The 17389-nt window shown below is 47.9% G+C and overlaps 1 protein-coding gene across 2 annotated transcripts in view; it reads left to right on the top strand.

The window, feature by feature from the left end:
- Positions 1 to 756: 756 nt before the first annotated feature.
- Positions 757 to 17389, top strand: part of cspg4ba (chondroitin sulfate proteoglycan 4ba) — a 97610-nt gene continuing 80977 nt past the window's right edge. For both annotated transcript variants that reach the window (XM_084307513.1, XM_084307512.1), the window contains exons 1-2: positions 757 to 899; positions 16169 to 16332. In XM_084307513.1, the coding sequence (XP_084163639.1) occupies positions 824 to 899; positions 16169 to 16332 (240 nt within the window). In that variant the 5' untranslated portion in view covers positions 757 to 823. The remainder of the gene's footprint in view (positions 900 to 16168; positions 16333 to 17389) is intronic.

Raw genomic sequence — 17389 nt, 5'->3', positions numbered from 1 at the left:
GGATGGGAGAAAAATTGAAAATGGGGAGAAAAAGTGAATTCAAGAGATTTATTCGTCACATACATACACAAGACATGTAGTTTACATTCTGAGAGAGTGGGTTGGATTTGTCTTTTTTTGCTTTTCTTCAAAAGATCTATACCGTTTTAAAATCCTCATCAGTAACTGCAATAAACACACACACACACTCGCACACATATTCACACACACACACACACACACACACACACACACACACACACACACACACACACACACACACACAGAGAACAAGGCAGTATGATATGAGCCATGTCCACAGGCATATATGGGCCTATATTTATATATACACACGCGCACACACACATGGGAATATACATGTTTAACTGTACACACAGACACTGAGTATTGTGCACAAATACATGCACACAGACAGACAAACACACACACACATGCACACGCACACACACACAAGGCAGAACAAGGCGGAGTTTACGGAAAGGTTGGTGGTTGCAGCACCCAGAGCCGAACTACGCAAAGTGGGGGGGGGGGGGAGAGAGAGAGAGAGAGAGAGAGAGAGAGAGAGAGAGAGAGAGAGAGAGAGAGAGAGAGAGAGAGAGAGAGAGAGAGAGAGAGAGAGAGAGAGAGAGAGAGAGAGAGAGAGAGAGAGAGAGAGAGAGAGGAGAGAGAGGAGAGAGAGAGAGAGAGAGAGAGAGAGAGAGAGAGGGGGGAAGGCTAAAACATCTGAATGAAGTGGTCGAATGAATACGTGACCCAACGAGTGTGTAAATATGTAACTAGTCGGGCTGCGGTCTGGAAGTGTTTCTGCAGATACAATAATAACATGGAGTCTGTCGTGAAGAGGCTGCTGCTCGTCGCTCTGCTCTGGTGGTCGCTGCTGCTCGAGCTGGCTGCAGGAGGTAAGAAGAATGCAACTTTTTCACGGCGAACAAAACAACAAAAGTCACCTTTCCCTCACAATCTTGCAGCCTTTATGTTTTGCTTTAGATTGTGATTTTTTTTATGCCTTTGGATGTATCTTACTTTCTTCTGTTAAACTCACATTTAAATACTAAGTAAGCAGCCCTCCTGCACTTAAAGGAGCTGTAACAGTGTTTATTTTAGTGTGGTGTTGTGGTCTACAGACTCTGTATGTTAAAACAATAGCTCTACATTCCGACACCCATCACTGTTATAGAGTGTTTTGTCAGTAATAATCTGCCAGGGCAGTACGCTTATTTGGCTTGGCAAGATTTCTTGAAACAAGTAAAATATAGGGTTCTCTGGATAAAGTGGGAACAGGATCTCATCCCAGAACATGTATTTTGTTTTTACTGCAGAGCGGAGGGACTGACCAAACATCAGTGATGATGGCTGTTGGAATGTAGAGCTATAATATAACACTTATTTTAATTAACAGCTTATTTTAGCACCTTTGAAACTAAAATGTAAATTGACTAAACAAGTCGTAATAATAATAATGGGATGATGCTTCTCTCTTCATACTGTGATATGGCGGAGCTGTGTTTTATCTGTGTCTGCTTACATACGATACCGAATATCATTCAGATGTAATTGATAGTTCTCATCTAGGCATGTAGGCATGGTTCATAAAATAACTTATTAGTATGATATGAAAAGCTTTGATGATATTCGTTTTGAAAGAGGACCTTGGTGAAGCAGCCTACATCAAGTGTCAACGTTGTCTTTACAGTAGGCTATACGACGATAACTGATTGCTAATTGGAACTCAATATACCGTAAGATAGTATTAGTATTACTATACAAATACCAGACTTCCTTCCTATTTTACTTAACAGATTGCTATTAGCCTATTAATAATATGCTAAATTAAAAAAAAATGTAAGAAGTGAATAAGATGGGTATTATACCCATCTTATTCACTTCTTACATTTGGCATTAGAAATAGGCATCGGATATGCTATGATGCCCGCAACATTCTGGAAGAACAACAGCAATCACGACGAGAGTCCTGAGGAGCAAATTATTTTTTTATTTGTTTATTTATAGTGAATTATAAACTCAGAAGACGTGTTTTCCCCCTATACATCCATCTAAATATTATAGGTTGCATAATTGCTTTGATGACTGGGACACATCTTCTATATTTAAAGTAATTTGTTTACCAAGGGCTTCATCCCGGGGATAATGGAGCATATGAATATTGTACCATGACTCATTTTTAAATTGTTCCTTTATTCAAAGATAAGGGGTAGAGAGGCAGTCTCTAGTACTATTAAAACATAATGTAATGCATAGATTAGATTAAAATGTATTGTCATCATACAGCACATGTACAACAAAAAGAAGTTTGGCATCCAACCAGAGTCCAAATGTAACAGTAAAATGCAATAGTAATATACAATGTACAGGTGATAAAACTGGGTATAAAATATATAAATTAGTAATACTGAGTGCTAATCAGATGTATGTACACTGTAACTGAGGGGTACAATTCCCTGACTGTATTACTAGATATGATACTTACTACCACTACCTTTGTACTTAATATTCGGCCACCCAGTACTCGACATAAATATATTATGATGAACACTGTCACGTAGATGAAACGGATCCAACACAAATGTACGAATTAGAAATAGGTCTTTATTTCTACACAGCGATGGTGTGTAGAGCAAGCACTTAATCAAATCAATCACATTTATGAATGGGAATTAGTATGCACTTTTATGGCAAGAGTATTCGTCGGTATATCAATAGAGAATGTCCAATCTCTGAAGGCGCAGGTGGTACATATACGACCTGGAATAGTTAAGGAATAACAGCAATGATACTTTAATGATTATAGACTGGACACACTAGGGGGGGGGGGTTAATCCGGTCGCTTGTAAGCCGACAGGAGTAGGAAGGGGGGGGGGGGTAGAGTCCGGCTGCCTCATCCGGCCAAGGGTATCCCAGGTGAACCCACTGTAGTGCCGTTCAATGCGCCGGCGATCCTTGGACCACAGATGAAAGCAGGTGGACTCTCTGTGAGCCGGCTCTCTCCGGTCCACGGGGGAGAGACGTGAAGCGACCTCGTCTTGCAGAGCGTCTCCTCACCTTGCGTCCTCTCCAGGGGGGGGGGGTTCCAACACACGGCAGTGTCGGGGGTCTTTATCCATGGAATAATCAACGTATACAAAGCATAATCCGTGCCTGGGAAGGCGGGCTGTCGTCGGTAGAATAATCCGGTATACAGGTCCACTCGCTCGTCGGCTCTGGGGCTCCTCGGGTGCAATCTCACATGGGGTCGATCATCCTGGATAAGCAGCCAGTTCTCTGCCCGAAACGATGGGGTACTGACTACGGTAGTATTCTCACCGCACGAAGCACTATATATTAACAGACTATTATTAGCTTAATAGACTACGTCCAACTCGACGATATAGTGCCAAATATGACTATTCAAATATTAATATACACGATGTCTCAATACCGATGGTAGGCCGAACTTGGCCTTACTCCCACACGTGGCGTCGCGGGGAGGCTTTACGTCTGTGACTCTATTGGAGGGTAAGAAACTGGACTGAAAAGGAAGTCCTACTTTAGTAGCGCAGTATATATACGCACTATGAACAAATAGTCCCATTAGTGGTGCGGTAGCCAGATTCCTACGCGGAACTAGGACTTCTTCTTTCGTGTAACGTCAGAGGTCCAACTCTGTATCTTGTAGCCATGCCCTTAACTCTGGTCCCACATCAAAGAGGCTGGCTTCCGAGGGTGGTTTGTATAGGGGGCAGATGGTCAGGATGTGGTCAACAGTCTGCTCAGGGTCTCCACACTCACATGCAGCGCTGTCTGCCAGGCCCCACTTCTTTAATGATGCTTTAAAGCGACCAACCCCAGATCTTAAACGGTTCAGCAGAACCCATTGCCGGCGTGGAAGATCGTCTCCTGTGGCGCCATCTCCTGGATCCCAGATGTAGTGGTGGATACGGGTTGGCCCAGCACTCTCCCACTCTCTCTTCCAGGCTGCCGCCAGCCATCCATTTCTGGATAGGTCCTCAGTGGTGGAACGGAGCATCTCTTGTGCCACCTTGTTGTAGGGGTGGCGGGACTTGAGTCTGCTCATAGGTGCTGTTGTTGTTGTGGTGTTGTGTAGGATGTGCCAGTCATGCTTCACTGCCTTCCTTGCTAGGGCGAGAGTGGCAGCCTCTCGTCGTAGGCCAGCTGGTGCGATTCCTGCAAGGACTGGCAGCAGGAAGACGGGTGTAGCCTTCAGGCATCCACTGATGATCCGGAGGGCGTTGTTAGTAGCCGCATCAACTTTTTTAACGTGTGGGCTTCTGCTCCAGACTGGGGCACAGTACTCCGCTGCCGAGAAGACCAGGGCTTGGGTGGATATCCGAAGGGTCTTGGCAGTGGCTCCCCAGGTTGTACCTGCGAGGCGTCGGATCAGCGCAACCCTTGATGTTGTCTTTGCCCTGACATCTTCGAGGTGTTGTTTGAAGGACAGTGTCCGATCCAGACGCACGCCAAGGTATTTAGGGGCTTGCTGGGACTCCAGACGCTTGTGGTCAGCATATACCTCCAGTTCCCTCTTGGCGTCTCTGTTGCAGAGATGGTATGCTGCTGTAACGGTCTTGCTGGTGCTGAGCTGTAGGCGCCACTTTTGTAGATAGGCTACTAGGATGTCCATGTCTTGGTTAAGACCATCCTCCAGTGCCTTCCATGTGGGTTTTCTCAGCATGATGGCAAGATCGTCCGCATAGCCGTACTTTCTGGATGCTGTGACTGGGAGATCGTAGATGTAAATATTAAACAGCATCGGAGAAAGGACTGACCCCTGTGGGACACCGTTCCTCAGTCTTCTGAGCCTGCTGCGCTGGCCATCGCTGGTGTGTAGGACAAAACTGCGGTTAGACAACATCTCCATGATAAACTTCACCATATGCCGATCAGGTACCATCTTCATCAGCTTCAGGTGGAGTCCACGGTGCCAGACAGTATCGTACGCGGCAGTCAGGTCCAGGTACACTACCCCTGCTTTCTCATTAGCCTGGAAGCTGTCCTCGATGTCTTGAGACAGTAGTGTTACCTGGTCCACTGTTGATCTACCACGTCGGAAACCGGCCTGTTCCTGTGGGAGCTGTGTGTCAATTACTGGCTCAATGCGGCTATGGATCATTCTTTCCAATATCTTAAATGGAACACAGAGCAGCGAGATGGGTCGATATGCCTTGGGGTCTTCCGCAGGTTTGTTTGGCTTTGGCAGGGCAATTACAGAAGCACGACGCCAGGTCTTGGGGATCTTGCACCTCTGATAGCATGCAGAGAAGAATGCACAGAGCCAGTCAGATGTTGTTGTGCTCTGGTGGGTGATAAACTCCGGGTGGATGTTGTCACGGCCTGGAGATTTGCCCGTCTTGAGCTTACTCATGGCCTCATCAAGTTCATCTGCTGTGAACTCTCCTGAGAGGTTAGAATCTACACTGGCCACCTTGGAGAGGGAAGACAGCTCCTGTGTTATCAGGCGGGTAACATCTTTGTCTGCGTCTGGGTAACGACCGTTCTTCAGGAGCTCGGAGGCGATGGCATCTGCAGTGACTGGGCAGCTTGGGGGCTTTGTACATCTGCCTGTAAGCTGGTTGATCGTTTGCCACGCCTTCCGACTAGAATGGGTAAAGTCAATTGATTCAACTACTTCAGTCCATCTGTCTCTACGCGTGGTGTCCAGTCTCTGGAGCAGTGCCGCTGCAGTCGCATCCACCTCTTCCCTGGAGCCAGCGCTCTGGTGGTCGCACAGGAGGCGGCTGCACTCCTCGTCCCAACCAGGGATGTAGTTCCTGTTGTAGCCGCGTGGGATGGTCTTCTTTGCCGCACCCAGGAGGACCCCACAGTAGGCCTCATAGGCGGCGTCCACATCGGCTGCATCTGGGTCTGGCAGACCAGCTGACCTCGTTTCCGTCTCCTGAGCAAATACCTCCCAGTTGGCCTTTCGAAAGTTCCATCTTTTGACAGGCTTCCCTAATACCGGTTGCACCAGTGATGGGACTTTAATGATGGATGGTCGGTGGTGTGAGTCGGGAAACCTGTCTAGGACGCGTCTTTCTGGTTTCGGGTCATTGCTCCAGCATACGGCAAAGGCCAGGTCTGGGTTGGTAGAGGTGTTCCAGCGTGCAGAGAAGAAGCTTGGCGGCTCCTTGGGGTCGTACAACAGCAGAGCATCGATGTTGGAGGCCCATTCGCTGAGCGCCTCTCCGTTAGGTGTTGTGTAGTTGTAACCCCAGTCTGTGTGTTGACAGTTGAAGTCACCAGCGTAGATGGCGGGTGCAGTTATGGACGGGAGGGACGTAGCAGCCAGCTCTGATGGTGGGGGCTTATATACGTTGATGACTGAAGTTTCCTGGATTTTAGTAACCAGCCACTCGATGTTGGAGCCTGGTGGGGATTGGCTACTGGCTGACCAGCTTAGTTCAGTCCTCACGAAGGTTGCCACACCATGTTGCTTGTTGTGGATGGACCCGGCTAGATGGAAACCAGGCATCTTGAGGATGTTATCGTTTGTGCAGTGTGTCTCCTGCAGGAGCACCACCGCTGCCCCATTGGAATCAGCCAGGTGACGTACGATCTCGAGTTTGGCGCTGGTGAGGCCCTCGACATTGAGTTGGAGCACTGGTAGGCCGCGGTTTTCGACGGCCGGTATGACCGCCCGTCCTGAGTAGGACGCTCCACCGTACCTTGGCCTGCCAGCTCGACGTTTAGTTGGCGACATTCGTTTCACAAGTTGGTCTTGCACCATCTCTTGCTACTTACAGGGAAGGCCTCGTGAAGGCTGTCGTCATCTTCCCCAATTGCTTCCCCAACTGCTGCTGGCGGGATCGATGTACATGACGCTCGCTTTGCTGCTGGATGGTGCGGGTGAAGGGCGCCGTCTGTTACTGTCGTGAAGTATGTCCAGATGGGCTCCATCGCACTTGGTGCACCTTTTCTTTAAGCGGCATTCGGCTGCCATGTGTGAGCGCGCACAGCGAAAACAGCGCTTGTTGGACTTTATCCATTGACTTGCTTCCTCCGCGTTCAGCTTGGGGAAGGAGTCACATTGCGCTAGCCAGTGTTCTTTCTCACAGTAGGGGCACACTATCTTCCACTTCTCCGTTCTGGAGGGGGTACTGTGGCTCCTGCTGCTCGGTACTGACTCCGATTGGTGCATCACAGTCACCGATCTTCTTCCATCATTTAGTCGTCTGGTTCCTTCTCTGGAGCCAGGGGTGCTCCGTCCGAATGTATCTAGCCGTAGGCTGCTGACTTCTCTCGCCAGGAAGTCTGCTAGATCGAGGAGGTTCGGTTCGGGGCCATTCGGGTCTCGGTGGTCTCTCTGCCGCCTAAAACGCTCCTGTCGAGCGGGCGGCAGCTTCTCCAAGATCCTTTCCACATTTGAGTTGGCGTAAAGTTCATGCCTCCCCTTCTCTCTCTGCGCTCCCAACATCCCTACCAGGGACTGCACTCTGATGGACAGGTCGTCCAGTGCTCGATTGTCTATTGCTGGGGGTAAGCGGTCGATGTGTCGGATCTCCTGGATCACGTAATCCCATATGCGCCCATACCTCTGGTCCAATGCTACCAGCGCTGCTGTGTATGGGGTGGTGGAAGTCGCGTAGGCGAGCGCTATATTATGTGCGCGGGGTACCTTTAAGTGCTTCAGTAGGATGGCGTATTTATGGCGTTCATCCAATACATCCACCAACATGGTCTCCAGACACATGCGGAGTTCTGTATACTGGGCCCGGTTCTCTTGGGTGAAGTCGGGTACCATAGGCGTGCCAATGTATGACGCTGACTGTGGATACATCGGCGAGCGTTGGGGAAGAGGCCTCCTAGGCGAGTCTCCTCCCGCTCCTTGGTATGGGCTGGTACCGGCAGTGTACCATGGCCCGCTTGTCCAGGTGCTGTTCCTCGGTGCGGGTCGTGCGTCGTGCTCACCCGTGTATAGAGTCGGGGGTCTGTAGCGCAGCTCCGCGGGAGTATAGCCTGGGCTGTACCGGACCTCCTGGTCCGGTAGAGTACTGTGCTGTCGTCGGGCGTGGTTCTCCTCCTCTTCCTCTTCGTCTTCAGTTAGGTCATCCAGTGCTTGTAGTCTCTGGTTTAGCCTCTCCACAGGATATGCTGCTCCTTCCCGGTTGCTAGGTCTCGCTTGGACCGGTGGGGGGAGGTGGTCTGTGGGGGGTATAGACCTCGTCTGTTGGTCAAGTTCAGGGTTGTTTACTCGGCTAGGGGATGCCGCCCTGGAGGTGTGTCTAGACGAGTTCCTGGAGCCTCTGGCGGAGGGAGAGGGTGTTGTCCGTCTGATCAGCTGTTCTATTAGTTGCGCTTGCTGTCTGTCGCGCGCTGCGTCCCGTAGAGCGCCAGCAGCTGCTCGCTGGCTGTCTGCTCGGTCTCGGGCCACATTCTCTTCCCTCTGAATGCGTCTTATTTCTAGACGTATATGCTCTTCTTCGCTCCGCTGCTGGATCTGCAGTCGGTCGCGTTCAGCAGCGGCGTTCAGGCTGATGAGGAAGGCCTGCTGTAGGGTCCTCTCTGCCTCGCTGGGAGAAGGCGGTTGTATAGGGGAGCCTTCCCTCGGGGTACTCCTTGCGGAGCCTTGGAGCTCTATCTCCACGGTGCTCTCCCCGTCTTCTTCCGTGCCGAGTTCTCTCTCGGTAGCGTTGTATTCCTCCCGGGACTCATCGGGGACTACTTCTTCAGTACTGGCGGGGTGTGAAGTCATGTCTGGTTCCCACTGGTCCCCACCGTGAACTTGGTCAGTTACATTAGAACCCGTAGGGGCTTCTATGGTCGGGGTAGTCTGGGCGTTGGGGTTAGACATACTTTTACTTTCTAGTTTTACCGCGTTTACTGTTAGTAGAAGACTAGGTTGTTGACTGACAGCGTAAGCCTCTAAGTACTGAGGGAGCCGTCGTTCGCGCTGCGGGCGTTGGTTAGGAGGATCGTTTCGTGGAGTGTTCATCATAGGCCATTTCAATATTAATAACACTATATTAATATTACACTAATTACCCTCCGGCTCGAAGGACCAATTGTAACTGAGGGGTACAATTCCCTGACTGTATTACTAGATATGATACTTACTACCACTACCTTTGTACTTAATATTCGGCCACCCAGTACTCGGCATAAATATATTATGATGAACACTGTCACGTAGATGAAACGGATCCAACACAAATGTACGAATTAGAAATAGGTCTTTATTTCTACACAGCGATGGTGTGTAGAGCAAGCACTTAATCAAATCAATCACATTTATGAATGGGAATTAGTATGCACTTTTATGGCAAGAGTATTCGTCGGTATATCAATAGAGAATGTCCAATCTCTGAAGGCGCAGGTGGTACATATACAACCTGGAATAGTTAAGGAATAACAGCAATGATACTTTAATGATTATAGACTGGACACACTAGGGGGGGGGGTTAATCCGGTCGCTTGTAAGCCGACAGGAGTAGGAAGGGGGGGGGGGGTAGAGTCCGGCTGCCTCATCCGGCCAAGGGTATCCCAGGTGAACCCACTGTAGTGCCGTTCAATGCGCCGGCGATCCTTGGACCACAGATGAAAGCAGGTGGACTCTCTGTGAGCCGGCTCTCTCCGGTCCACGGGGGAGAGACGTGAAGCGACCTCGTCTTGCAGAGCGTCTCCTCACCTTGCGTCCTCTCCAGGGGGGGGGGGGTTCCAACACACGGCAGTGTCGGGGGTCTTTATCCATGGAATAATCAACGTATACAAAGCATAATCCGTGCCTGGGAAGGCGGGCTGTCGTCGGTAGAATAATCCGGTATACAGGTCCACTCGCTCGTCGGCTCTGGGGCTCCTCGGGTGCAATCTCACATGGGGTCGATCATCCTGGATAAGCAGCCAGTTCTCTGCCCGAAACGATGGGGTACTGACTACGGTAGTATTCTCACCGCACGAAGCACTATATATTAACAGACTATTATTAGCTTAATAGACTACGTCCAACTCGACGATATAGTGCCAAATATGACTATTCAAATATTAATATACACGATGTCTCAATACCGATGGTAGGCCGAACTTGGCCTTACTCCCACACGTGGCGTCGCGGGGAGGCTTTACGTCTGTGACTCTATTGGAGGGTAAGAAACTGGACTGAAAAGGAAGTCCTACTTTAGTAGCGCAGTATATATACGCACTATGAACAAATAGTCCCATTAGTGGTGCGGTAGCCAGATTCCTACGCGGAACTAGGACTTGTTCGTACATGTTGAGCGGTACGTTTGAACTGGGTCTGGGGGGTATGGCAGCCTGGCACCAAGGTCTCGACCAATAGTAGAATGGAGACTATTATGGGATGTTCAGTAGGCTAGAATGGATATTCAATGCATATTGTACAAGGAATATACAAGGGATATCAAGGAATATTAGAGAATATACAAATACAATTAAATATATATAATAAATATATATATTCGGTTTAATCTGGCCCTTCACAACATACACAGTTGTAGTATTAATATGTACAGTGATGCAGGTATAAATACACTATGGTATAAGTCATACGAGCCAGCAGCGTAACTAGTAAGAGGTAAGGGATATATACAGACATAATGTAAAAAGGATTATATGCAGGTATATACAGACAGATGTAGGTAGATACTGTATATATATGGTAAGAATAAATAAATATACGGTATATACAGCATTATTGCACATGCTATCATACAGAGTGTATAAGTAGTTATATAGAATGATTATATGCAGGTATATTCAGAGATATGGATATATATGGTAAATATAAATATATTAATGTATATAATAATAGCCTTTGAAAGGACCACACTAACAGTCTCAGACGTGTCTTAGAACAGAAACAGACCATGAAGTGTCAACACCAATGAAACAACAATGTATTTGGTCTTTTGAGTCAGAATCGAGACTGCTGCACGACAGCAAAGACAAGGCAGTGCATGTTCAGTCAAGTTACATCTGTCATTTGCACATCGCAGTGACAACAACCACTCATCTTGCCCTTCAAATTAACACTGTAAACAGTCCTTTACTTTACGGGGTCACTGGGGGCTTTTATTCTTCCCGGGCCGGTCTGTGGAATCTCAGCAACAATGTCCTTGTCACAGAGACCCTGCCCGTGCAGACATGTCGCAGATGAAAGGAGCCAAACCTCCCTGTTTACTGTTCCCAAGGAGTTACATTAGTGTTGCTTTTAGGATCGGTACCGTTGCTCTTTCATTTACATGTTTTTAATTTCCACCCTTCTGCACAGAGGTTGTTTCTAGAAAGACATTGACAAGTCCTGTACACCGCGATGATGGAAGGCCCTTGTGTTTGCACTCCTTTTTTTTTATCCACCTTTTCTCCTCCTATTTTTCTTGTATTTTCCTCCCATCCCAATTGAGTCGTTATGCCAATTCCCCCCCTCCCCTTCCTGGTCGTTGCGCGCATTTGCCCCCTACTTGCCGGTCTAGGGAGCCCGAAGTCTATCACATGCTTCCTCGCTCCGATACATAGGAAACAGCCAGCAGCCTCTTTTCACCTAGCAGCGAGGACTCTCATTGGGTGAGTGTAACGCGTGGGGAGGGCACACTACCTCACCCAGATCCCTTCCTCGCTGTGCAGGCGCCCTGACCGACCTGTAGGAGTCGCTGTTTACAACAACCAGATTACCACCCCGCCGGCTTCCCTCCCGCTGACACCGCCAATTGTGTCAGTATGACGACCGGCCAAGCCGGAGGCACCGCTGACAGCTGGATTCGATACCAGTGTCTCTGCGGTGGTAGACAGACGCTTAGTCCGCTGCGCTACCCGGCCGCACCTTTGTGTTTGCACTCCTGTACATGTTCAAGAGTTACTCAGATCCTTTGTATTTTGCGTGAGGCCGATTCAGGGAAGTCCCTTGGGTTTGGATACAAATATGTTATTTCTTGAATAACTGATGATGAAACATCCAGGCTGTAATACCTCCAGAGATAATGATATCTCTCTCTCTGCCAGATGTCATATTTGCTGTTGGATAATGATTAGCCTCAGGGGCGTATATCCATCAATGCCTTGTGATTGTTACTTTTCATCTGCTCTCCCAAGAACGCAACTCCTTGCAGGCAAATGCATTGGAAAAGATCCTCTTTGCAAGCCTGACATGAGAGGACGTATCACAGGACAAGTCGTCTGTCCCCGTCCTTCTGAGTTTAAGGGGAAATGGTTCTTGGATTATTCAGGGTTTACTTTTCAGAAAGAGCTTCTGGTATGGTGTCTCTAGATCAGGGGTTCTCAAAGTTTTGATGACAACATTGGATCGAGGGCCGCCCATTGGCTCCTCCATCTTGCCTGCACATCGAAAACTGTTTCAACTGTTTTCTTTCCATCTTGCAAAAATGGCAATCACTGAAATCGCTAGCTAACGCAACTGCGATGATACGCGAGTGTAACGGAAGTCCGTGACCGTGAGTAATATCCACAGTCACGGTGGACTGTGTTGTGAAGTGACTGTGGCAGTAAGCCGTTAAACTCATTCCCCCTTAAAAAAAGACACATAGACACGTTACCAAGCAGTGAATTCACCTCTTGGTATAGCGGTCGTGATGTCGCCCGTGGTGCGGCCGACCCGGGTTCGAAACTCCCTCGGGGCATCGAAACTTAACACAACGCAGAGGGATCACATACGATCGGTCACACGAGATGCCTAGTCGCCGTGCAACCAGTAGCCTAGTAAGTTCTTAACTTGACAGCTTAGTCCAGGGGGTGCAGTTTTACCGTCTTAAAATGTGATGTTTCAGGTTGGTTTAAAACTGTATTGGTACCGGACCGAATATAACGCATGCATTTACACCATAACAACTAGCAGAAATGTTTCCGAGGGCCGTCTGAACGGCTGCTCTGGAGCCACTTGGATGGATCAACTTGAGGGACAATGTAGACCTTTTGAAAATTTGACAACACAAGTGTTCTAAATTGGCCCGAGTGTACTTCCTGTTGCAGTGCTAGACTAAATTGGCCCGAGTGTACTTCCTGTTGCAGTGCTAGAATAGTAAGAGGAGAACAGGCCGTGGCCCAGACGTGGGAAGTTATCCAGCATGGGGAGACAACGTTTACTTCTCTTACAGAGTGATTTGTACAAGAGACGTTCCATGAGTGCTTCCAATCACAGTATAGACTGGTATGGTGGGATGGGGAGGATAAAGAGCTAGTTAGTTAGCTAGTTAGAACATTGTGATCGATTAGGTGCTGCTGACTCAAAACCACTGAAAGGTGTACTAATGTAATTTATTATTATTATAATCATGAGCTCAATCATGTCATTGCAAAGTCAAACATGATGCACTCAACGCGACGGTTACAAATATGATTGAATTGACAGTGAAGTCGAACATGGAGTCGACAGTTATATATATGATAGAATTGACAGTGAAGTCGAACATGCACTCGACAGTTATAAATATGATAGAATTGACAGTGAAGTCGAACATGCACTCGACAGTTATAAATATGATAGAATTGACAGTGAAGTCGAACATGCACTCGACAGTTATAAATATGATAGAATTGACAGTGAAGTCGAACATGCACTCGACAGTTATAAATATGATAGAATTGACAGTGAAGTCGAACATGCACTCGACAGTTATAAATATGATAGAATTGACAGTGAAGTCGAACATGCACTCGACAGTTATAAATATGATAGAATTGACAGTGAAGTCGAACATGCACTCGACAGTTATAAATATGATAGAATTGACAGTGAAGTCGAACATGCACTCGACAGTTATAAATATGATAGAATTGACAGTAGTTTTCCCCATTTGCTACTGGCTCTACTGCTGATGATTCTTCAACTCTGATAGAACATTGTGTTGTTCTCTTTGGGTTCTATCGATGAATGCCCATTGATCATTCATTTAGTTGGTCGAAGGCTTAATCTTCACGGTTTAGTGGTTTTAATGATGTTCATTTACACAAGGCTACACCCGTTTCCACAGATCAATGTTGAGCAGCAGCGTTTGGTAAAGTGAACATTATCACCGCGTTGTTCACCCATTTAGAGGCTCACGTTCACTTTCACTGTTAATGTGTCAATCTGGTCACTTAGCAACAGGACACTTGGGTCCCGTCCCCTCAGGCCTTTAACTCTGTCCCGTCCCCTTAGGCCTTAAACCCTGTCCTGTTCCCTTAGGCCTTAAACCCTGTTCCATCCTTAAAACAAAGCAGTCCATTGTGGGGAGGGGGGTTTGTGAATTGAACCTCACGGTACCCGAGTGTCGGAGCCGGTAGAGAAAACCCTGCGGAAGACATCGGTCCAGAGATTACAGTGTGAAATGAACGGGGAGGTGAAGGAACAGCTGGGTCCGTCTGCCACTCTCTCTCTCTGTGGAACACGGGGCGTGAGACAAGCAGAGAGAGGAGCAGGGGAGCCTCAGTCAGAGCCTTTCATGTTCAGGGTTGAAGGTTCTTGTCAGGACAGGGCAGGCCCAAACACGTACCGCCGCCAGCCACCTCCACTTCAACCACCTTCCTACGCTGCCGGGAAGAACACCAGGCCCCTCACTGGGGGCGCTTTTTAAAGGTGAATTCCACTGAAATTAACTGCGATGACTGATCCTTTTATTTCCGTGTCATGCACACAAAGTGCCCGACCCTCGTGGGTTCATAAGACACCAGAAATACTGTTGCAGTGTTTCCGCTATTTCATTACATTTAATTTCGTTAGATAATTACAGATTATTATACAGCTTGGTCTTAAACAAAGCGCTCTGCCTCCTCTCCCGAACATGGCTAATTAAATCTGCTACAAAATAAAGTTATCTTTCTGAAGCACAATTCTGTCATCTTTCATATTTGTCCTGCGCTAGAAAATCCAACATGAATGGAGGATATTTTATGAAAAAAAGTACATTCCTAACGTCCTTGTAGACAGGACAGTAAAACTATTATGTGGTTGATGTGCAAAAAGTAGACATTTCCCCCTAAAATGATTCACAAGAAAGTCTGTTTTCTATCATTTCATACATGTTGGTATAGGATCACGATGATGTCACTGGGATGTATAATCTGTGGCTGCTCCATAGACAATCAACGGGGCTCTGATTTTACAAGGTCATAACATGTTGCCTGAGCTCTTACACACAAATAAAGACGACACATTTTGGTGTAAGACCTCACACAAACATTTTATGACCTCATAAAGTCAGAGACCCATTCATTGTCTCTGGAGCAGCTCCAGACTCTACATCCCAGTGACATCACAGATTAGAGGGTTCTCGCTCTCTCTCTTTCTAGCTACAGGAGAGAGTGGTGCATGTTCACAAATACTGACACGTCCCGGGGCAACAGGAAGAACATATGTGAATTCTTGAAACGGGTGGTAATTCCCTTTCAAGTACACATGAATTACTATTCTGGATGAGTGCCAAAAGTACAAACGAGGGCCAACCTGGCCGACCAGGAAGAATTATGAACACCTGAAGTACATAGCAGGTTCAAACTAGGTTAGATGTAGCCTCGTTTATAAACGATGCACAATGCATGTCGCAAAACCGTGCTAGCTTCCAACCCCAACGTCTTCGACTAAGTCCACTCGTAAAGAGCAACTAGGCTGGTAATTATGTGTAAATGTCACACATCTGCTATATTAAGACCACGATGCTTGGCAGGGCTGCAGTCTGTTTGGCTATATTCACTAATGGTATCATTGTCATCTCAGCTTCCCTTTTTCTAACAAACATCAGTCGACCCCCAGAGGTCACCCAGCGTCCGGTCACATGTACTGTACATCTCTGCTCTCTTTCTCTCCCTCTGTTCTCTCTCTCTCTCTCTCTCTCTCTCTCTCTCTCTCTCTCTCTCTCTCTCTCTCTCTCTCTCTCTCTCCCTCTCTCTCTCTCTCTCTCTCTCTCTCTCTCTCTCTCTCTCTCTCTCTCTCTCTCTCTCTCTCTCTCTCTCTCTCTCCCTCTCCCTCTCTCTGTCCTCTCTCTCCCTCTCTCTCTGTCCTCTCTCTCTGTCCTCTCTCTCTGTCCTCTCTCTCTCTGTCCTCTTTCTCCCCCTCTCTCTCTGCCCCCCCCCCCCCCCCCCCCCTCTCTCTCTCTCTCTCTCTCTCTCTCTCTCTCTCTCTCTCTCTCTCTCTCTCTCTCTCTCTCTCTCTCTCTCTCTCTCTCTCTCTCTCTGTGTCCTCTCTCTACCACTCCTCCCCCTCCATCTCCAGCATCCTTCTACGGTGATGGCTTGGTACAGCTGAAGGCTGCTGAGTCGTCCGACCGTAACTCGCTCCGCGTCCGCTTCCGAACCAGCAGCGCCGACGGCCTACTGTTCCTGGCTGCCGGTCGGACCGACTACTTCCTGGTGGAGCTGCATGCTGGTCGCCTGGAGGTGGGAACATCCATCGCCCCAAACATCAGCATATGTGCACAAGCATGTATATACATACACACACATACACAGGCACATACACACACACACACACACACAGGCACACACAGGCACAAGCACGTATACACACACACACACACACACACACACACACACAGGCACATACACACACACATACACAGGCACATACAGGCACAAGCACGTATACACACACACACATACACACACACACACACACACACACACATACACACAGGCACAAGCACATATACACACACACACACATACACAGGCACATACACACACACACACACACACACACACACATAGGCACAAGCACGTATACACACACACACATACACACAGGCACAAGCACATATACACACACACACACACACACACACATACACAGGCACATACACACACACACACACATAGGCACAAGCACATACACACACACACACACATACACACAGGCACAAGCACATATACACACACACACACACACACACACACATACACAGGCACATACACACACACACACACATAGGCACAAGCACGTATATACACACACACACACACACACACACACACGCACACACACACACACACATACATACACACAGGCACACGCATGTATATACATACACACACATACACACAGGCATATACACACAGGCACATACACACACACATACACACACACATACACAGGCACATATGCACAGGCACATACACACACACACACAGGGGAGGAAATTAGGCCACTTTACTCGCCAAATGCGAGTATTTTTTACGTTTGGCGAGTGATTCATGAAGACCACTCGCCAGTCTGGCGAGTTGACAGTGCCACGAGAGCACTGCACAAGACCCGCGGACATAGAATGTTTAATATAAGTTCCCGCAGTACTGGCCAACCCGCGGACATATATAATGTTTAATAAAAGTTCCTGCAGTACTGGCCAACCCGCGGAAATATAGAATGTTGAATAAAAGTCCCGCGGTACTAGCCATCAGTCAAGGAAGCACTCGCAAACAGATAACGTTAAACACAGCA

Source organism: Notolepis coatsorum, assembly GCF_963971535.1.
Source record: "Notolepis coatsorum genome assembly, chromosome: 2".
Lineage (NCBI taxonomy): Eukaryota > Metazoa > Chordata > Actinopteri > Aulopiformes > Paralepididae > Notolepis > Notolepis coatsorum.
Note: the sequence above shows the minus strand (reverse complement) of the source record. Positions and strands in the feature narration are given on the sequence as shown.